Raw genomic sequence first — 23,532 nt, 5'->3', positions numbered from 1 at the left:
TTTAAATCGTCAAATTTTACAAATATCATCTTAATCTAAATATCAGAGCAATTTATTGATGCAGTTATTATTGTTCTAAAAAAAACATTGAACTATTATAGATATGGTAAACTTAATAATAAGAATTTCACAAAAAGATCGTCAAACATCAAAATTGTATAAAAATACTAGTCTAGAACCTTTCTAGAATAAAATCTAAATGTCAAAAAATACGGTATATATATACATTGAATTATCAATTTCATCATTAATAACATAACAATAAATAATTCATTCTTTACAATCACACTTAATCCCACGGTGTTTCATCATTCATGTAGTCTTGTGTGCTATAATAGGCTTTAGAGATAAGCTTACGTTTTACATAATTTTTAAATTTACTAACAGACAATTCAGTTATAATATTAGGAAGTTTATTGTAAAATCTTACACAATTACCCATGAATGATTTCTTAATTCTATGGAGCCTAGTGAAGGGCACTGCGAGCTTATGCTTATTTCTAGTATTAATATTATGTATTTCACAGTTTTTCTTAAAACTGGCAATGTTTTTATGTACATACAGAATATTCTCATAAATATATTGACAGTGCACTGTCATTATGTTAATGTCCTTAAACTTATCTCTAAGTGTGTCTCTATGGTACATTTTATATATTGCACGAATAGCCCTCTTCTGCAGAACAAAACATGACTCATGAACAAACATTCATCACACAAATATATGCCGTTACTAGGATTTCAGCCTAAAACCACTACCGACAAGGTAAGATCGGTCTTCTATATAAAACTACAGATACGGTCCGATTTGGACTTAAAGATACGTCAAACATTTGTTAACGATACGATATGGATTAGAAACGTTTTTTTCTCCATCCAATCTTAACCCGTGATGACAAATTCTTCGTTACCTTCGAAAAAAGTATGTCTCATCTTTACTGGTACAAAACGGAAACTGTAGAATATTGTAAGTTTTAACGATATGCACCATATTTCTACAATCTGACACGAGTTGCGAATTACCTATTCGCACATGTATCGTACAACGTTTTACAGGACATATGACCCTTTAAATTTTCGACATAGTTACATGATGTGCTAATTTACGCACTAGTGCAGAAAAGTAGCACCATGTACTGTAAAAAAATCTTTTTTTCGCGAAGTCTCTCAATTAGTCCCAAATTCGTCCGGTATAATTTTTTGACCCACATACGAAAATTTGGTAAATCTGTGGCTCTCAAATTTTGATTTGTCAAAATATTACTAAAATCTATTCCTTATGAATTACCGTCCTCGTATAAATATTATGAGACGAAATAATTACAATAATAACCGAATTATTGCAGTTATAAAATAAAAATATTGACAAGCACTGTACTGTATTTTGAATGGGTAAAGATTGGATTGTTGCTTTCCGACCTTTATCTCTATAAGGGCGAAGATCGGAAATCGGTCTACAGCAGTGCTAGGTCCGTTTTCTTTGGATCGATTTAAAGATAAACCTTTAAAACAAAATTTAACATCCACTGAATTACATAAGTAAACAACCACAATTTCATCACATTACACGACATAAATTACAGGGCGAAGATCGGATGGAGAGAAAAGTGACCAAAATTACCTTGTTCTCTTTTAATTTTCTTCGTTTGATATTAAGTGACCGGTGACTTAATGTATAAAAAAAATCCTGCTTATCCAACTTGCAAACGCATTCACAAAATGCCTTAGAATTTTGTCAAAATATTTAATTAAAATATTTGTCTGAAATTTAAGCAGGTGCTAGCAAAACCTCCCATTGTTCCATTGAAATTTTAATTAGCAACTTTTGCTGCTGCGGCCGGTTGCGTTTATGCTAAGCCACGAGTTTAGTGTGCCGTTAAATTTAACTAATTGAATTTAAAGCGCATTTTACGGTTCAACGGTTAACGTCCGGCTACAAACGACCCCGTCGCGAATAGATTTCCTTCAAATTGTTTTTTATTATTTAATAAATTACAAACCAGGACGGAAGAATACTATTAACGCTATTTCCACAAAAACTGTTAAACTACACGAAGTATGAACAAATATTTTAGATTCTCTTGTACTTTTTTAATAGCCCGTTATACAGGTTGTTTATTAAGTCACCTGCAATAAACATGGCGAATATAAAGGTCTTATTGAGCAACTTTTACTATAGGACCATCCCGAAATCGGGGAAAACATTGGCTGTTTCATACAATTTGGCTGTCTGACCTTGACATTTTGTATGGGACAGACAATTTTTTTTTCATGATTTCGGGTTTGGCCCCATAAAAGTCGCTCAATATGACCTATATATTCAGCCTGTAAATTATTGCAGGTGACTAAATAAACACTCTGTAGTGTCCTACTGCTGGGCAAAAGCCTCTCCCCTTGATTTACACGACTCCCATGGTTGAGCTTTTTCCAGCCTGTAACAAATGAAGGCATCTAAGTCGTCCTGCCATCTTCGTCTGAGCCTGCCACGTTCGCGCTTATTTTGCGGCATCAACTTGGTGGCTATACTAGTCTTAGCTCTTGTAGGTACTGTTAACTGCCATTCAACCCAAAATCTTGTCGGTGTGCCTTAATAACTTAAGCTTATTTTGTCATACTACAAGATTAAATTTTGGATTTTTTGATTAATGTAACTCTATCCCGAGAATTGAAAAACAGTGCATTTAAATAGTTGAGACTAATATTTGACGTTACTACGCTGCCTTAGTTAGTTTTATCTCGCCTTGTATAGCCTGTCTAAGATTAAGTTCTAAGATTAAGTTGGCCATAGTCATACTATGGCATACTTGATCTTAGAAAAGCGGACATGCCAGAAATGATCACTTGTTTGTGTAATTTAATCCAAACCCATTTAAATATAATTAAATCGGTCACGTTTTCGATAAAGAAATTAGCCTATCCTAAATCAAGAAAAAAATGAAACGCGAAAACGAGTTGCCTTGAGAACTTTTTAATAAAAAAATATTCAATCACCGTGCCTTAAACTTTCCCGTAGAAAGTCCTGACTTAATAAAATGTAGATGGAGAAAATACGTTTAAGGAAACTTTTTTTCTCTGTAACACCGTAGGGTGAAAGTCTATTATGTCGCTTTTATGATGCAAATGCCATGAAATGCTAAGTTTTGATTTAATCAAGAGTCCCCAAAAGTTTGAGAAGCGCTTTCGAATAATTAATTGTAATTTTTCTACACGATAAAATATGATTAAGTGGATTTTCCTTCGTTATTCTGGATAAAATTATCTTTGTGACTGACAAATCTATTTGAATTATTAATATTTAATCTTAGTTTCTGTTCTAAAAATAAGATGTTTTATAAATTGGGCTTGTGCAGGTAGGTACGAGGTGTTTAGTAAAAATGAGATTACCAAGATTAAAGTGAAGTCTGGGTACTCTGGAATTCTCGAATCACAATAAACTTACTTTGAACTAGAAACCGTCCGGGAATTAGAAAACGGTTCGTATATACAATTCTTGAGATGGTTATTTTTGTATGTGATATTATAATCAATAAATATTTAAGGATAAGGTTACATAAATTGACCAAGACCCACAGAAAGCTCAATAAGGCTTGCAATATCAATATTTATAAATACTTAAATAGGTACATAGAAAACAGCCATGAATCAAGAACAAAATATCTGTATTCGTCATACAATTAAATGGCCCTACCAGGATTTAAAAATTGTACCATCGGCTTCATAGGCGGGTTTGTTATAGTTGCCATCGTATTGTTCCTAGTGCGCACTAAAAAGTAATTTGTTCCACTTTAAAACATATGAAAAAAAAAAACGAAATTTCAAAAACATCACGATTTTTACTTAACTAAATGCAAATATACATAGTAGAATCCGCTTAATATAATGATACCGAAGGGAAGTGACAAACACATTATACTAAGCGGATGCCATATAAAGCATAGTTGATCAACTTATTATTGTAGGTTCAGTCAAATTTATCTCAAATTCCTTTGTGAGAGATGAGTTTTATTAAACTTGTTACAATTATCAACTTGTCACTGAAAACTAACTACACGTCACGAACGCACCAAGCGTCCTCTCAGGGAAAAACGAGAACCAGCGAATGTGTCAGTATAACGGGTCCGAATTTCACGAAAATAGGAGTTATAAGTCATAGTAAGCGGTTTGTCATTATAACTGAAGCCATCTTATCTAACTTTGTCACAAATAATTATATATGAAAACCAAACTTCGCATAGTAATAACGTCAAAGTAAGCGGTTGGTCATAGTAAGTGGGTCATAAGTGGAGTCATAATAAACGGATTCCACGGCACAATGACAATACAATGTTTTTAGTGTGTGTATTGTTGTGTTCTTGCCGGTGAGTAAGGTTGCCAGAGCTCAACGAGGGTGCGGGGTGTTAGGGTCGACAACGCGCATGTGACATATCTGGAGTTGCAGGCGTCCATAGCCTACGATAACCGCTTACTATCAGGCGGGCCGTATGCTTGTATGCAACTGAAAAAAAATTTATAACAATCAATGTAAGAAAGTGTAGAAGTTGGGTATGAAAGCACAGTAACAGGTCAGGTACTACGAGTAGGTACAGTATCTAGTAGACTTACGAATAATTAAAAAAAATGTAAATAGCCACCTCCTAAAGAAAAAAATATATTCTAACCAAAAACTCGACACCTTTAAAGCCTATTATGAAGCCTACAGTCCTAATTTGCCTCAAAGTAACAAAGCTGACCAAAATAATAAATTAAAACGCCGATATTCATATCTTCAAAGAACCACTTATTCAATAGGTATTTGAGGAATAAATCATTGGACGTCCTTAACAATGGGAAAAGTATAAAAGAGACGTTTTGAAAAGGCGAAATTACTCCTCCAAATTGGAGAGGTACACGATCGTTTTGTCAATATTACTTTTTTGGGAAAAGCGAAATTAAAATGTACTTTTGCTGTTTACCTGTTTCACGCTTTGGTTGTAATGTATTTTGATGTATTTTGTATTATTATTTATAATGGAATAAAATAATAATAATACGTAAGGTCATTCTACACTGATGACTAAATTAAAGCGTGGATACTATGGATAAAGGCGACGATATAATTAAATGATAAAATGAGCACATAAATCAATAAATTAACTATTTAGAAAGAGTAGAATAAATTAATGAAAAAAAATGTAGTGAAAACATTCTGTTATGCATTCCAAGCCAGGGTCACTCGATTTATTCAGATGCAGAGCAGGACACTGGCAATTAAACAAACAAGATAGATATTAATATTGTCTTCAGTTACTGCGATAGTTACTCGTGAAATAAAATTATAAAAAGTATAAGAATACGCGATATAATCTGTTTTTATAGTTTTATCTCACAAGATAGATATTATATAAAATTGATGGTTTTAGTTTGTTGTCACCCACGTGGTAGGATAACAAAAAGTCAAAATGTTTTAATGGAAGAAACATGTTCACCTATAAAACAAGTTCAAAATAATTTCGTAAACTTCACATACCTTTATCAACACCCACTTTCGTACCTCTGCTGGACACTGGCCTACTCTCAGTTTGTTTTTTCGTTCGAATTGTACTAGTCTAGGAGAATTGCCTTGATGTCTCGATGTCAACGCAAACTTTATATATCAAACAAATGATATTTCATACTAATTAAAACAATTATATTGCTTTGCAGTCCGCCTTGTAGTGTCAAAGTACAGTCCCAACCGGAAGAGAGCGTAAAACTTGGCATGCATGTAGCTTTTGTACGTAAGAAAAGATCAGAAGAGAAGCAATTTGTCAAGTGGGTATCTCCCACTCTTTTTCCCACTTTTGTTACAAATTGACTCGGTTTTCCAAAAACTGACAATGAACAATATATTCTTAGAGAGAACTCGTAGAGTTTACTCATATAAACAATCAAATTAACCTGTCCATATGTCTTATCAGGTAGATATGAAACTAATTGACGGCTCCCTACTGAGAATGCCAGTCTAACTGGAATTCAGGCCTAATTGAGTTCTGTAGTGTTCCTCCAGGACGACAACTTAACAGGTTTGATGTGCGCCGTATGAGTTGATATCGTCAGAGACGACTGTGTACTAGTAGGAGATACGTTATAAGAAATATCTACCCTCATATGTTATTTATTTGTGATAAGAAATAAATGATAGATAATATTCACATTGACATATTGAAAGTAGATTGCCCAGTAAAATTGCGTACGGAGAGTTTTTAATTTTATTTTTTATCCATCGTAAGATATATCAAATGAAAATGTATATAGGTATATAAATATAATAAAAATAAAAAAGCCATTTATTCCTTAATATCGTTGCTATATAAAAAAAAGATCATCGGATATGAATGCATGCATTATTAAATAATAAAATGAATAATGTAAATTTTACATTATTTATTTTATTTCATAAATAATTTACTTATAAATACATTCTAAAATTGCTTACACTACTATTTATTGCTTAATTTAATTGAAATATAATTTGATTAAATAATACTATGTAATTGTTAAATAAATATATAAATTATGTCTCGGATATTAAGGACCTCTCTCGAGTATAGGCCTCCTCCAAATCCTTCCATTTATGTCTTATTTTGCCTTTTTCCATCCATTGTTGTCCTGCTATTTTAATAATATCATCTGACCATTTTTCTAATGATTTTCCTTGCCTGCGTTTTCCCGCTGGACCCGGCCATGTTGTCGCTGTCTTTGTCCGCTTGTTGTCGTTCATTCTTGTTACATGACCAGCCCATTGCCATTTATATTTTTTGCAGTATGTCAGAGCGTCAATTACTTTTGTTTTTTTTTTTTGTCGAATTATTATGTTTTTCTTATTTCGGTCGGTAAGGTAGAAGTACTAGTGCTCGACGCTGCACTAGTCACCGACATGGGCACTTTATTTCATGGAAGTATAGGTTAAATTTGAACAACGAAGATTTTTCTGTATTCGAACTTAATCCTTGTCACTTTGACATAAAGTGCCCATGTCGAGCACTCGTACTTTTACCTTACGTTTTATATTTAGAATGCTCCTCTCCATGCTTACAACTCATTCCTTACAATGTAGGTATCTTAGAATTCAGCGTGGTAACGCTACCAGTGTGATGGGGATATTTGAGTTACGTACGATTAGTGGCGGTTATTCTATTTAGCATAAGCTCGTATTATTATTAAATAAAAAAATACAAAGCTTACTGCAGATAAATCATTATTGGTTTGTTTGAGACGAAGCATGTTGCTGATTTGCATTTGTGGCCACCTGACGAAGCCTGCGTTGCGGATAATATCTTACGACACAAATTGAATAATTTTCAAAGGTTTTGATTTTGATATTTGTTCTGTATTTTTTAAACATATTTTGATGAAAATGTATAGAGGCATTAAAATTTTCCTGCGTTCTTTCGATTTGTAGCAGGTAAGTTGTTTGGTATAATATCTCAGCAACTTCAGCAAGTAATTAAATATTTAGACTAAACTTATTCCATTTAGCGTCAATCAGAGACGCTTTAAGGATGACACACGCTAGACAGGGCCGTGCCCGAGCCGAGGCATCCAGCAAGTCATTTTCTGTGACGGCTGATCGGTGATTACGTGGTACTTTTCATAGAAAACGAAGCGCCGGAAGCTTCGGCCCGGCCCCAGCCCGGTCTAGCGTGAGTCATCCTTTAGGCGATCCTTGCCTAGTATTGGCATGTGCTCGTATATAGGCTCGTCATACTTCTTATAAACTATCTTCTATGTATTAGAAATCCGCAGAGTAACTTACTAAACCCATTTATTGCTGAGCTACTCTCAAAAGAAGGAACTTGAATTTGTTAAGCCAGTCATAACTCAAATGTTTTTAATCCAGAATAATTTTACGAAATCCAGAATAGCCAATGAAATATTCCAGTGGTTTTTAATTAAATCCAAAAGGCAGCCGTTGGGAAAAATTAACGATGTTTACGAGAAATGGCTGACATGGCGGACACACCTAATAGGCTGCCAGAATTAAAAATATTAAACGCATGCTTCCATTTACTCTTGCCACGGATACGAATGTAATATTTCAGTGAAAGGAATGTTGTCGTTTTTAATGTGGTATCAAGAGTTAAACGTATAATATATGACAGCATCGAAATTTTTTAACGTTAGGTAAACTTGTAATCATATACACCGTGGGCCATTAATTGGAATCTATTCATTAAATGGCCATTTTAATGTAATTGCAACACAATAAAGGAAAAAAAATGAGTAGGTACAAACAGTTATTTTAATTGTACTTCTGCTGCTGTCATAGAATTACGATCACCATCTTTTTACATCGAACCGTAGAAAAATAAATAAGCTTAAATAGAGTTCACAACTTCATACATGGATTTTCTTTCTTATATTAATAAGTTGTTTGGGAGATATGGTTAAACTAATGTCATGTATAGTAAGTTTTAAACTTGCTTAAAACATAATATTTATTAAGCTTGAATCTTATCATAAATAAGATTTCGCTATGCTTTTATAAAACTTTTTAATAAATGAGAACTCTCACCCACACTAGCTTCTTTCGAGCGCGGGCGTCTAGTTGGCGCTATGGAATATGGCATCGCTGCGCAGTTGCGTCAATGTTGCCTTGAGCAGCAGCCATAGAGTTGACGAGACGCCGACGCTCGGGAGACGCTAGTGTGTGGTGGCCCTAAGTTTATTTATAATTTATCTATGACCGAACTGCAAAAGTGTATGGACACATAATCAATGAGTCATTTTATGAAATATACGTTCCACAATATAGCACCTATTGTAAAAGCAAAATAATTAACATAAAATTACAATTACAGATCAGCATTACAATATGTAGAGTTGATTTCATTTTTCGCAGTCATTTTTTATTTTTATTTATTATTTTAAATTTTCTTCAAACTTCACAAAATATTTACACCACACTCGACTTTATGACGGAAGATTCTAATACAGAAAGTACGAAGGCAAACTTAAAATTGAAGGTTTAAATTCTGAAGCGTCAAATGAAGCCATTTTAACAGCTCTGTACGATATAAATTTAGACCGGGTTGCGTAGCGTTTAGATAAATTAGAGCTGTAGGTATAATTTCTTAAAACAAGAGGGTGGCATTTTGTACCCAGAACTGAAAGGAGCGTCTTAATTAGATGGCCATCAGAAATTCCAACAGAGTAAAGTAACGTAATGAAGGAACATCTTTATACAACCATGCCAGTAGGTAGTACTTTTACCGTAGACTGTGCGCGAGTGTGATGTGAGGGGAAAGGTGCTGAGAGTAAGGAAAACTGATAACAGTTTCCCCCACTCTCAGCAGCTCTCGTCCGGACTTACGGCCCGATTTGAACAATTCTTATAGAAAGTCACAGCGGTACGATACCGATCTATCAGTGTCAAAAGTGACGATTTATGGTTTAATACATGTCACTGACAGATCGGTATCGTACCGCTATGGCTTCTTATAAACATTGTTCGAATCGAGCCGTTAGTTGTACCTAGGATAATCGAAGAATATCTATACAACAGGTCTTGTAGTAAAGCTCTCAGTATCTGTGAAGAATACAGGTGTCACGTTCACCTATACGAGTTAGTGTACCTAATCTAACAACAGGTTATACGTTGTGTAACTAAAAACTGTTACTCCATTTCGTTTCTTTACTCTTGGGATCTCTAGGCGATAAATGTTGGCCTGTAACTCAATTAGTTTTTGTTTGTTGAAATTTCCCATTTAACATAATTGTATAACGAGACTACTTTAGGAAACTTGTTAAAAGTAGGCACATTTTTACATCAGTCATTGCCCTCTACTGCGTGTATTTTTGATATAATCACAAACTTAAATTAGACGTAGGTTTTAGTGGTATGAAAAGATTAATTAATTTTTGTAAACTTTTCGAGTGGCGATGTTTTTCGTACATCGTGATTACTTGTGACAGTTGTGACGTCGCGTCAGTATTGTGACGATTTGAATTAAAAAAAGTAGTGATACATTATTGCTTGCTGAATTGTTTTATATGGAAAAATAAAAGTCTTCAATTTTTTTATAAAACCTATGAGATTGTGTTCTTTAACCAAAACATAAACTAACTACCCTTTGAATATGTGGTCGTATAAAAGTACACGCTTTATAATGCACATAAAAATAGGCAAAGTAGGTATACTACCGGAATCAAGTGTAGGAGCAGACCGCTTCAGAGTTTTAATTACAAAATAAGTTTGTAAAATAATCTTTCACTAAGCAATGAACTTCAGAATAATAATTTAATTTTTTGAAATTCAGGTGTAAACTTCAGTGCAATTTCATCAAAAGCTCCTGAGTAATGTACTTACTCGAGCAACATAGTAACATTTTACGTTTGCAACGTAGAATATTATTGCAACTTCCAATTCATTATGATGCAAACTGAATTAATTTCCTGTGAGAAACGCCCAACTGAGACTAAACAAATTGAAATGTATAAGTAAGAATGAATGCAATATCATATTATTGACTGAATATATATTTCAGAGAACTGAAGCTTAAATGTTTAAAGATGGTACGCGAAGCTATAATTTAAATTAATAAGATAATACTTCGAAGTAGTTTTAAAAATGCAGGAAATGTTACTTTACTGAAAATATAATTTACTGTAAATTTGCGAAAGCATAACGGGAGAAAAACATTTTGAACAATTAACTTCCGTGAAACTGGGGGATAATTAAATAAATGTTTTTATATTATATTATATAGGTGACTCATGTACAATACTCGTATGTTAAACGTTCAAATACCATCACAGACGGTTATTTCACCGCAAAATTGTCGCGATTGATGGTTAAGATCCTCGAAACAGATTGAAACATATCAAGCTCACAATTAATAGCAATGACACTTTATATCAGTAAGGGTGCATTTCGACCAGAATGCGAGGTGCGAAGTGCGAGGATGCGTTGCCAGGAATGTGATATATTTTTCAGAACTAATAGAATTGCTGCACGCTGAGCGAGGAAAATAAATGAAGTGATTTTATTGTTTTTAACAAACACCCACCTCGCAACGCATCCTCGCAGATCTGGTCGAAACGCAGCCTAAATAGGGATTAGTACAAAAATGCACTGTTTCGCCGCACACGCCAGCTAAGCTACCGGTCGCCTTCACCGCAGCCCCGAAACCTGGCCCCGCTCAAACGGTATCACCAGGCTAGGGGTCGTGGGGTTGGGTAACGTTCGGTAGCGAAGAGCTGGCCAACACCAGCAGCACACACAGTGCTCCACACGACGGCCAATTGATCTCCCCACCGATCGGTGGGGAGCGACCCGCCACAGCCGAAAGGCGGAAGCGGCCACTCATACCTCCTTTCCAGGGAGGTATCGAACGAGATCCACACACACATGCAATGTGCCTTTGTAACTGCGGAATTAATCCAAAAACAATGTGATTATAATTATAACCTACATGACTATCAGAATGACCTATGAGTGAAATACTACTATGGTATAGTACTTACTATGGGCTTACACTAAAAAAAAAAAATCAGTAAAATGGAGACTTAAATGAAAGGCTTAGTTAGTAGCTATCTTTATTTGTCAAATTTCTTCTTAGCTCTATTATTATATAAACATTTTCATCTGTTTCTATTTTTGTAACTCCAACAAAACCCAATGATGTCAAATATATTTATAAACTCTACAGATATAACATAAATATAAAACAAAAAGTTAAGGTTTTTAATTGATCCGTAAAACGTACATTTAAAATAACTATTTACAGAGTTTTATTTACATACATACATGTACAAATATTTGTAAACTACGTTTTGACCTAAAACATTTTACTAAAATATATAAACTGGAACTCAGCAGCGGTCTACAATTTCAATTAAATAATTCTCAATGTAAATTCAATCGAACACTATGTTACATCACATGATAACAAAATTTACTATTAAATCTGGCGCTAGATTTAGAAAGCTCGTACCTATATCAGCTGATTCGACACAATTATTTGTTTTAACAATAATTTAAATACGTTGCATGTTGTCAGCCGTATTTTATTTACTCCAGCACATTAATCTGTCAATTAAAGTCTGTCAATAAACTTGAATTCAAACAATAAACTTTTTAGTCAGCCATACTAAATACTAATGTCCTTTAAGAATACTGTTAAGGGGATAGGGGAGCCTAGGCCCCTTCTCAGATTTGAGAATTTTAGGTGAATATATCCGTCGCGCTAACGGGGGCGGCTCTTAAAATTAGTACGGAAAGGACAACTGGGTAGGTGAAAAGACTTGCGTAAAAATTTCAAAAACCGAGGTTTCATACTCGACTGTTTCCTCCTCCAAGATTTAACCAATCGTAAAGACATTTTAAAATTTGAATGGCAATAAAATTATCTGTTGAACTGTTTTTCTTCTGCGGTCTAGGCAATTAGGCCATTTTTGCGATGTTTAAAGTGCTCTAGCGCTTATAAATATCAAAAAACAGTCTACCACAGATATTAATTATATAAATCTGTATTTAAAAAACATTGATCTGAGGTTAAATACCACGGATGAAAGAGTCGAGTACTTTTGTATGAAGAAATGAGAAATGAATTATTTTAATATAAATCTTTTACCCGTGCTACCACTTTCTTTTATAAAAAAATGTTTATTTATATTCTGCTGTCTCAGATAAAATACTGCATGCAACGTCAAACGACTAGGTCTTAAAATCATTTCTTACCCTTCGAATTTAAAATATGTAGCTGTTGCATAAAATTATTGAAGCATATTATTGCAGTATCAAAATAAAACTGAAATACAGTTTTATTTCGGGATTTTTCTTCATTTACATTGAAACTTTGTTTTATAAAATTGGTACCCAAGTCACGGACTTTTAAGCGGATGGCAGACAGATAATATTTTGAAGTTTAGATAATAATTATAAAAGCCGAATTTTGTTTTCTGAACTTGTATAAAAAAAAGATGTTTTTCACCTAACGCTGGTTAGAAAGCTGTTGTTTTAATGAAGTAATACATACAAGTACATAATGTAATACATAATGTAATACATAATGAAGTCTACTCTTAAAGTTGGCGTTGAAGAGGGTTTTTATAACTACTACTGCAGTTGGAAAATACATTATAATATCGATTGGAACTCTAATAGGTAGGTACGAGTATATAACATAATTGTATAACATATAATATTTTTTCAAAGCTGTAAAATAAAGTAAAAACCCGTTATTCAGAAACATGGACATAAGATATTTCATTTTATTATATTTTTTCTTCTAACGCTTAAAACTTGAAACATTCAAATAATTAGCTAACCGTAAATTAAGTTTATGTACATTTTAATAAGAAGGCCTTTTTAACATACATACCTTAACACCTTACTTTGCTAACAAAGAGCTGAAAACTATTAAATGCACATTACGATGTCAAACCATTTAAAACTTTATACCAAAGTAATTAGACTGATTTTCGAATCTTACAGTATTTTCCAAATGTGCTAGTCAACTTTCGTGCGTGAGATATCCCTATTTATTTGATTTAAAGTACTTAAGTCGTGTTTATTTCTGCTAGTAGTGTCGATAGGTGAAGAACTGTGTCTAATTGTTTTAGTAGTAAAAAGTGAAGTGTGTAATGATAAATTAGTTATTCAAAACGGTTCAGGTGTAATACAATGATTACCATAATATATAAAAATAGTGTGCTTGGAAAAAGATGAGCATACAAATGAGGCAAAAAGCAAAGTTAAATTGGTGTAAGTAACTAAAATACGTACATCAATAATTATTAGTTTTAAATAAAATAGTAACGACTTTACACCCTTTTAAAACCATTAACCATTACCTACACTATACGATTGCGTAGTCGGTATTTTTCCAAACGCTATCTAAGTAAATCGCTCTTTGGTCAGTTTACATTATCGGTATATTATGCGAGAAACACACCAGTGTTTGGTATCAAAATAACTTACGTTATTCACATAAAATGATTTAACGAGCACCTACGAAATTTTTATGCATGCTAAATAAACTATAACGCTTTAGTGAAAAAAATTTGATACTCATGTCATTAGTATTAATTACTTTTCTAACATCTTTTATATGCTTAAATGCTTAAAATTATCAAAATAATGTAAAAATACGTTCAACCTCGGAAAGTTTGTTAAATTTTATTATGAAACAATTATTGTAAACTGATACCACTGAACCAATTCATATTATAAAGTTTTATACAACGAAATCCTACTTTACATTTACACAATTATTTTTTACAACTATCATGACATATAAAATTTAATTCATAAAATTTAATACATTTACAAATTGTTCAAACATTTGCTCAAACATTTGTTTAAGCTGTTCTAGTTTTCACCTGAAGCCCTCCACTGTGTTGGTGTAAAGGGTGGCCAGAGTGCAGTACAGTGAGATGAGGAGGTTTACTGACAGAGCACAGGGTGATGCTGTGTTTGCGTTCCCGTGTTGCATTGCAGCTGGGTGTTCTCCTGTCAACAAACAAATACACGAATTATGGATCTTTACAAAGCAAACACTAAGCTTAAGAGGCTGTGTACCTAAAGTGCGCACACTGTCTATTTGTATCGAAGTAAATGGGATAGCACACCTATCACTTACTGGACCTGGGAAGGGAATTGGTAAGAAAATTATTGAAATAAAAAAATGAGGACTACGTTTGTATGCAAAAGTGGACGTCCCCTTGCCTCTTAACGGTGACTTCAAAACCAGTCTTTGCAATTATTTTCTATCGAACCGATTTCGTCCAATCTTGTATCGAATACGGCCGCGGACTTTGAAATATGATGAATATTAAAGCATGACTTACGCTACACCGGGCCGGGGCCGGGCCGGAGCTTCCGGCGGTTCGTTTTCTATGGAAAGCACCACGTGATCACCAATCAGCCGTCATAGAGAATGACGTGTTGGACGCTCCGGCCCGGCCCTGTCCCGGTCTAGCGTGAATCATCCTTAACATATATTTATTGCACTTTACTAAAAAAACAAGTTTTTCTTTAAAAAACTGCCTTCAACGAATTGGGTGTTGACAGTCCCACAATCTACGAATTCTTATCAGAGCCCCTAGTGTAAATTTATTCGATTTCGTGACGTGACGTACGCGTTTCCGTTAAGTCTCATTTAGATTTAGAAACAGCGCGCCAAGCGGAACGTTTTGGAAACTCAAAATCCCATACAAAATGAGACAACGCAAACGCGTTATGCCATCGAATACATTTACACTAGGGGTATAGGACTAAGTAATACTGCTTCATTTTTATTTTACGTCACTGGCATACTTAGTTCCAATGTAGCGTTAAACTTTCATACATGCAAAATCCTGTAAAATCTATCTAGTCAATATTTATTTTATGCAACGTTTCCATGACATAAAACATCTTCTATTTCTACGTAACCTCACTAGGGTAACGAGCATGCTCATTTGCGAATAATTAGCACTAACGATGCTCTATCGATCCGTTTCTCATTAGGTTTTTATAAAAGGTGTTCGGGATGATAATGGAGCGTTATTTAATAGCAAATTTGTTACACAACATAGAAGAACTTGTTTTTTTTTAAGCATATGCCTTAGGATACAGGGCGTCCCAAGACTATGGGACATCAAGGGAAAGTACCTTAAATATCGTAGATAGGATATTTTGCTGAAAGAAGACTTTATTTTATTTTTAAAAGTAAGTAATATTTATAATTGCATTCAAAGAATTTCTAAAAAAAATTTGAAAATTGCTTACTTTTTCTGGGAATTAAACCGAATCTTGAAATTTTAATCAAAAGTTTTACTCTTTTCATTTCTTTTGCGATATCATATTTCTGAGGTGACTTATTTTAAAGCATTCTTTCGATTGGCATTGTAAAAATACGGGTTGTTTTATTTTTCACATTCGAGTCGGTTCAATTTCCAGACAAAGTAACTTATTTTTTTAAAATCTTTGAATGCAGTATTACTCAGTTATGAAAATAAAATAAAGTCTCTTTTCAGCAAAATATCCTATGTCTTATATTTAAGGTACTTTCCCTTGATGTCCCAAAGTCTTGGGACGCCCTGTATATGGTAAATAAGGCCGACGGTAAAGTGACACAGTCTGGAAAGTATATTAATAATCAAGCAACTTTCGTTTTCAATTAACTTCTGAAAATACGTTGGCAACTCGAACTCATTTTGTTTTACCCACTTACTGACAGTCGCTAAAAGATAATTCTTGAAAGGTATCTAAACATTTTGATGAAGTTGAATCACTCTAAGTAATGTAATATTTGTTCAAAGTCGCGTTCTAATTTAGCGGATAAATACTGGAGCGCCAACTACTACTGGAATTTCATTTCGATGATTTAGAAATAAATAATGAATACAGTAATGTTATTTAAGATCGCAATGATTACCTAACTCAGTACAATTCCACAATCAGACACACGGGCCCATTCGAACGTGTCCTGACATCAAAATTATATATATCTAAGTAATTAGTGCGTCTCGCTCGCGCCTGTACATGTACAACCATTATTTTAGTTTTTATGTCAGTGTACGTTGTGTGTGGCTTGATAGATTCTGAAAAAATGTGGAATGTTAAAACTTGAATTGAAATTACTTTTTATAAGCTTTTATTTAACATGCCCTGTTAGTATATATGTGTGGGAAGCTAAATTTGACCCATTTCCCGATTTCCGATTGAGCAGAAAATTTGCATACATATGTATGTCGGGTGACATGCATGCTGATATGATGATGGACGCGGGAGGTGGCCATAGGAAGTCTGCGGTGAGACAACGCAACCTAATTGTGTTTGGGGTTTTTAGACTTGTATAAGTATTAGTTGCCTGTGGTAAGAAAAGAACATTCAGCGATAAAAGTTTGTATGAAAAATTAATTTTATACCAAAAACTTATTTTCTTTATTTAAGTCGTCACACTACGAGTATTGGAATTGGAATATATGTCTAATTGATTCTGTTCTCAGGCAATTCTAGAAAAGTTGTATAGAGCATTTAGACTATCTGCCAATTAATATCATCTAAGCTACTACAGTCATGAATTATATTTTTTTATCGATAATGACATGAACGTTGATTGAAACTGCCTTAGGTACGCAGCTGTATAAAATTCAGCTACTAATTCGCTTTTGTACACATTTATTGTATTCTCTATGTGTTATGTACTTGTTCTGTACAATAAAGTGTTTTACGACTAATACTATTAGTAGTAAATTCAGTAACCTCACTCGGCACTTCTCTATAAGGTCAGTTGTTCTGACTACAATGCATATATTCTTACCATTAATGACATGGACATTAACTGAGGCCGCCTCAGCCATCGTCGGCACGCAGCTGTAGTTCCCGCTGTCACCCGGTAACAGCTTCTCGATGGTCAGCCGAGACGTCAGCTGCTCTGTCCACTCGGTCTTCAACCGGACCCGCGGTTCTTCTATGATTTCATTCGCTTCTACTTCCTTATACTCTATTAGTTTTGATCCTGGAAATAAGCAAGGTATTAGCACAGCAGAGATATTTGCAGTCTAAATAAGTGAAGGAATGTCACCAACATGACTACAGGGAAAATATTGTAACGTTTAATGATCTTGAATCTCTCTTGGAATTCCGTGTACCAATAATCTATATACTTATATTTATCACATTTCCCTAACGACATATACAACAAAACTATGGCGATGAAAGGCCATTAAGGACAACAAGCCAAAACAATACATAGCTTTTCCGAGAATGCTGTCAACTACCTTCAATAGGTTTGTTCAACAAAGAGCCAAATCAGATTTCGAACGCAAAACAGTAATTCTGAATCACTCAATGAAAACTACCACTTCAACACGCAAACCAGCGTTTAACAATACTAGTAAAATATACATAGGAAACGCGCGAGTGGTTTTAGCTCCGATTTTTAGATTAAGTGGAACAGATTGTAAAAACCGGCTGAATTCGGAATGTCAAGTTATGAGTCGTAATTTACGAGGGTCATTTGTTTACTTTGAGCCTACGTAATTTGGGTGGATTTATGTCGAGTTTGACTTTGCCTGTTAGCGACTGAAGGCTAGCGTAAACTATTGCATAATTGGTAGAGACGGACGGTTAATTATTCAGGAGTTGAAGAGTAATAGTTGCAAAAATAATGGCGGGCACTGCAATTGTTTGAGAGTCACTATACACTCTCAGGCGTATACAAATTTTTAAAAGGATATGAATCTGGAATAGATGTGGATCGGATCTGTCTGTGTTCAAAGTAACATTTTTGCAACCAAGAACGTCACTTTTGACATTGACACATATCTAATCCTGATCAAATTCGTATCCTATAATTAAAATAAGAATTCGCCTGTCTAATAAAATAAAGCAGGGAGATTTTTTTGAAAACGTTAATGTTACATTGAATACGTTTATTGAGTTTGAATTGTTCTACATATACAGAGACCAGAATATGAACCGTGATTACCTTTTATATTGTTTTTGAGCTCCATATACTAACCGTGAATCATACAGAACTGTTATTGGTCTACGTATAATTTATTCCACTGTGTTACGAAAATAACCAATTTACATTGTATTTATTTTGTAGACATAGTTATATAACATAATATCATGAAATTATAATTCAACCGTTTAGATTTTTGGTAATGTATTTTTTTCATATAGTATTTTTTGCTCTATCAAGCGACAGTTAGGCTTGATTTTTTTTAAATATGCCAAGATAAGGGTTAAATTCAATTTGAATATTTTTTTTAAAAGTACACATAAAAAACAACTAAATTAAAAACTACTTAATTTCAGCCATTAACTATGTATATTTTTTTACAATTTACCCTTATATAATTATTTTATTAATTATTTTAATAAACAATAAAATTACATGTAATTATTCATAGGAATAAAATGTTCAATCAATTTGCAAGCAGTTAAAGCGAATAATGCAATGCAAGGAACCAACAATTATTTAATATGAATAAAACATGAGCATGCGTCATTAATTAATAATTCCTGTTCATGATAAGCTATAAAGATAAAATTAATTCCAGTTTTAAGGTACGTAGGATCAAGGGTTTTCAGTGTGGCAGTGGACAGGTTATTAAATTATCATTATCTCGATTACTTTGAAATGCTTGTTAATAATTCTCTGTAATAAGGAGTTACAAACTTGTTACGAGTACATACATCAAAAACCAAATTCGAAGAGACGTGTAGTTGTATAAAGTAAAAATAACAATACGAGCAAATCGTTCTGGAAATCCCATGGTAGTAGTTTCCGATAATCTTGAAGATTGCGAAAAGGATTTTCTAGTTATTTCTTGTACAAATATACGTGACCTAGTTTAATAAAAAAATAGGTAGAATAAGGAAAAAGGTTTTAGATTTTTCTAATTTTCCTCATTAAAACTTTAAACTAGTATTACTGGTGATAACAATAAAGCATTAATTTATTAATATTTTTACTCATGTTTAAATGAATTATTTTATCCCCTAAAATGCCATTTAATTCATACATATTAAATACATAATTTGACAACCGGCCTGGCCTAGTCAGTAGTGAACCTGCCTATTTATGAAGCAAATGGTCCTGGGTTCGAATCCCGGTAAGGGCATTTATTTGTGTTATAAGTACTATATTATGATATTCTTCATTAGTCACGGGTGTTTTCTATGTATTTGTTATATATATTGTTATCTGAGTACCCACAACACAAGCCTTCTTGAGCTTACTGTGGGGCTTAGTCTGTGTAAGAATATCCTATAATATTTATTTATCATTTAAATATACATGGATTCTTGTTTAGTGGGTAAGTGACCTTGTCTACGACCTTGTTATCTTGAGCTTATTACAATATTTATATGCTGAACTCGACTATACGTATATCTCTAAGTTATTGATGTGTTTATGTACCTAAGAATAAAGCAGAAGATTTGCCGTGTTTTGTTTAAATGTTTCCCAAATAATAATGAATATACTCACCCTTATACCAAAATATGGTGCCGAGGTCATGTGGACCCTGGCTCAAGACGCAGGTGAGCTTGAGCGAGCTGCCCGTCTTCACGTACAGGTCGGCCGGGCCCAGCACGTGAGCCTTGGCTTCTGTGGGACAAATGCACACACTTTATATCTTGTGACATAGCGGCTAGCAGCAAAGCGTTAAAGGGTCATTCTCAGTTTCAGCATTCTCAGACTAATTGTCGCAACCCTTTTTTTCCTTGATTATTTTTAAACAATTTGACGAAAAATTTAATTAATAAAAATAACATACGTGCTCGTATAGGTATGTATTCATAGAAGCACTCATTGAGCCCAATACAACATACCATAGGGTATACACAATTTAAGAATTTCATAAAAACATAAGTTTTCTACCACAACAAGTGTGCAACAATTAGAAAAGACCTATCGCACGATGGCAATGAGAAGATACCTGGAAATTAGCCCCGTGGCTCTTAGCGAGAAAGATATTATTTAAAAATAGAACCATTTAATAAAGATATATCATAAATTCATACACCACAATCAATGGAGCATAGAATTACGCTTTAATTTTAATTAACAGTATAACACCAATGAGAACAGCCAAATCATTAAGCGAGGTAACTTAAATTATAGATTTCCAAACCTAAAGTCAAAGCAATTGGATGCTCAAGTGCATTTCAAGTATATTCACTGACACTACGGACGTACGCAATCGTCAAGCACTTGCGACTGATGGCTCGCGGCCTGTGCTGCAGTGATGTGCAAGATAGCTCAAATTAGGGAAGTGTGAACTCGATCGTAAACGATCCAGGCAATTATTCTTTCCGGTGGGAGATGACTATTGATTAATTTTCTTATCTTTTAACAAGTTATGTTTCGTTGTATATTTTATAATTTTTATATGTTGTTTATAATATATTGCTTCATTTAAAACCTGATCTGATTTAGCTAAAATCTCTTATTTTTAATAAGTTGTAGTCAAAATTGTAAACTACAGTTCGTTCGCGTTTAGAATGCAGTAAAATCATTACAAGCCGCCGGCCTAGCGATGCTCGTAACCAATCAAATCGTTCCCAATTAGAAAATATGCCTTCAAATGATCATTGTCAAACTATATTTTCTAATTGGGAACGATTTGATTGGTTACGGGCGTAGCTAGGCCGGCCGACAATAATGATTTTACTGCATTCTAAACGCGAACGAACTATAGGGCAGCGCTTGGACGCGTTTTGGCAATTATGAGAACAGAGCTTAAAAAAATATATCCGAGAGTTGTTTATTTGATGTACTTATTATTGTGTCAACCCTGTTCTATACGATACGATACGAGCATCCCTAGGGCTAACACATTCTTATTATTCAATTTTAATTTGGATTTTTGCCCGGACCTGGAAAATTTTGCTCTTAGAGAATGACTAGCATAAGCAGACATACCTTTTTTTCTGTAAACTCTAAAGAAACGGTGCTTTATTGTTTTTGTGTAGCTATGTTAATCGAGTTATTTCTGTCTTGCCAAAACATTATGCTAAAATTTACTGATTTATTGAGTTGTTTGAAACGTTGTTTTGATATTTACCCACCTACTGAATCTCATATTACCGTCGAGATTATTTTTGTGTTCATTGAAGAGAAAAACATGTTGATTCAAGAAAATATGCTTCATAATGTATATGATATGTAATCTTGGCTTAAATATTACATTTAGGTAAGTAGGTACTCGCACTGTACCTTGCATAAAACTTAAAATTACGTAAGTATATAACTTTGTTTTTTTTTTAATAGTTGAACATAGTGTAGTAAAGTAAATAACAAACTCAAGATTATAGACTTAGATTAAGAATTCGAAATAATAGTCACACAGCTAGAAAATTGAACTAAATATATAATTTTACTGGTTTCCCATAAAAGTTTTTGAATAAAAATGGAAGAATATTTTATATAACTTTTCATGTTTACTCTAATAATATGAGAATTATATAACAAAATCATTTCTTAGAATAGAATATTCACTGAACAAGATTTGTCATATAGATACCACAGAATTTAGAAGTACATTAAAGATATCAAATATCAAAGGCGTAAATAGGTACCTAACGTCAATGACTTTAAATTATGATATGATAATAAATATGTAATAGTATATTACTGGTTAGATATAGATTCACGTATAAGCTTTAGAACCCAGCAAATAACGAAGTTTTTGTTGGATACAAATTTTTCGAGCCATAAATTCAAATCGTTCTAGAAATGAGCAAGTGGTCCTAATTTTCAGTAGGTAATTACACTTTTTTAATATGTAAATTAGGTTGAATTGGGACTATAGCACAAATCCTCTTGTATGCTGTGGAGGCTTATCTTTAGTAGGAGGATAGTAGGTAGAGATGAGAATGTAGGTGTAGTGTAGAAGATAATTACATTTTAAACAACACAATGAACAATAACGTTTTCAGTGTGCTGTAACAGTTGTTACATATTATTATGTTTGCTTTTACCGTATTGACGAGATTTTTGCGGATTTCTCACATTGAGCGATTGTTTGTGTTGTCGTAACAGTATTAATGTTTTTAATTTATTTTATTCATAGGTACGTCGATTTGTTAAATTGTAGATATTATATTTTAGGCTGTATATAGTTTAATTTTATATTGTAATGATTTCAAACACAATGCTTGTATTGTTTCTGAATAAACGAAATCTGAATCTAAACAAAATCTGTCACACTAAATTATACTAGACACATTTTCTAAATAATCTACCTATACATTTCCTAAACAGCGATCGGAAATGTATTAAATTCATGATTTTTGGCAGCAATTCGTATCCATGGGGGATCGCACTTCTAACCTAACCTAACCTACTCTACTGGCAACAATTTGTTTTCTTGGGTGTCGCAGTTCTAATCTAACGTAATCCACTTTTCGGGCAATAGTTTGTTATGTGCAATTGTGCGGTTTATATCCGTGTTTTATATTAATTTTATTAACAGAAAGCATTCGTTTTATGCATTTCGGAATTTCATACAATTTCTACGAAATGTAGATTTTTTAGTTAGATATGTGTGTATTATAAAATGTTTAAAAGAATATTTAATACATTTCCTAAATGGCCTTGGAATTGTAATACAATTCCTAGGTTTCATATATTTCCGGTGACATACTCGTATACAACCACAACCCCACTACTACAACCCCACATAACACAACCCCAACTATATCACAACCCTATTTAAGTGTGACAACATCAACTTAGAGGTGATAGTGTACTCTAAATGGGCATATACCTACTCGTATATCTACATACCACAATATACTAAATTTGAGAAAAAAAAAACGGATTTTGTAGTAAAGGAGAATGGGCAATTTGTCCCATGGATGTATACTGTTGAGACATATCTCGTTTGAAAGGGTTTACTCTTAGCATTATTTTATTGTATGACACCAACTTTGGATAACTTGCAGGGACTGAGCAATTTAAAAAAAAGAGTGGCCAATATAAACGGTTGTTTTACAAAGTACTTGTTATGTAGCCGGTTGTTAGGTGTTTTGTATGAAAGAATATGAGAAATTCTAGATTTCTG

At 33.5% G+C, this 23,532-nt stretch overlaps 1 protein-coding gene across 1 annotated transcript in view; it reads right to left on the bottom strand.

Moving 5' to 3' along the window:
- Window positions 1-13,019: 13,019 nt before the first annotated feature.
- The window catches only part of LOC133516415 (zwei Ig domain protein zig-8-like), a 177,656-nt gene continuing 167,143 nt past the window's right edge, over window positions 13,020-23,532 (bottom strand). The window contains exons 6-8 of the mRNA XM_061849341.1: window positions 19,953-20,072; window positions 17,271-17,468; window positions 13,020-14,473 (exon numbers count right to left, since the gene is read on the bottom strand). Coding sequence (XP_061705325.1) covers window positions 14,340-14,473; window positions 17,271-17,468; window positions 19,953-20,072 — 452 coding nt within the window. The 3' untranslated portion in view covers window positions 13,020-14,339. The remainder of the gene's footprint in view (window positions 14,474-17,270; window positions 17,469-19,952; window positions 20,073-23,532) is intronic.

Source organism: Cydia pomonella, chromosome 3 (genome assembly GCF_033807575.1).
Source record: "Cydia pomonella isolate Wapato2018A chromosome 3, ilCydPomo1, whole genome shotgun sequence".
NCBI lineage: Eukaryota > Metazoa > Arthropoda > Insecta > Lepidoptera > Tortricidae > Cydia > Cydia pomonella.
The sequence above is the reverse complement of the archived record's forward strand: the minus strand, read 5'-3'. Positions and strand labels throughout refer to the sequence as shown.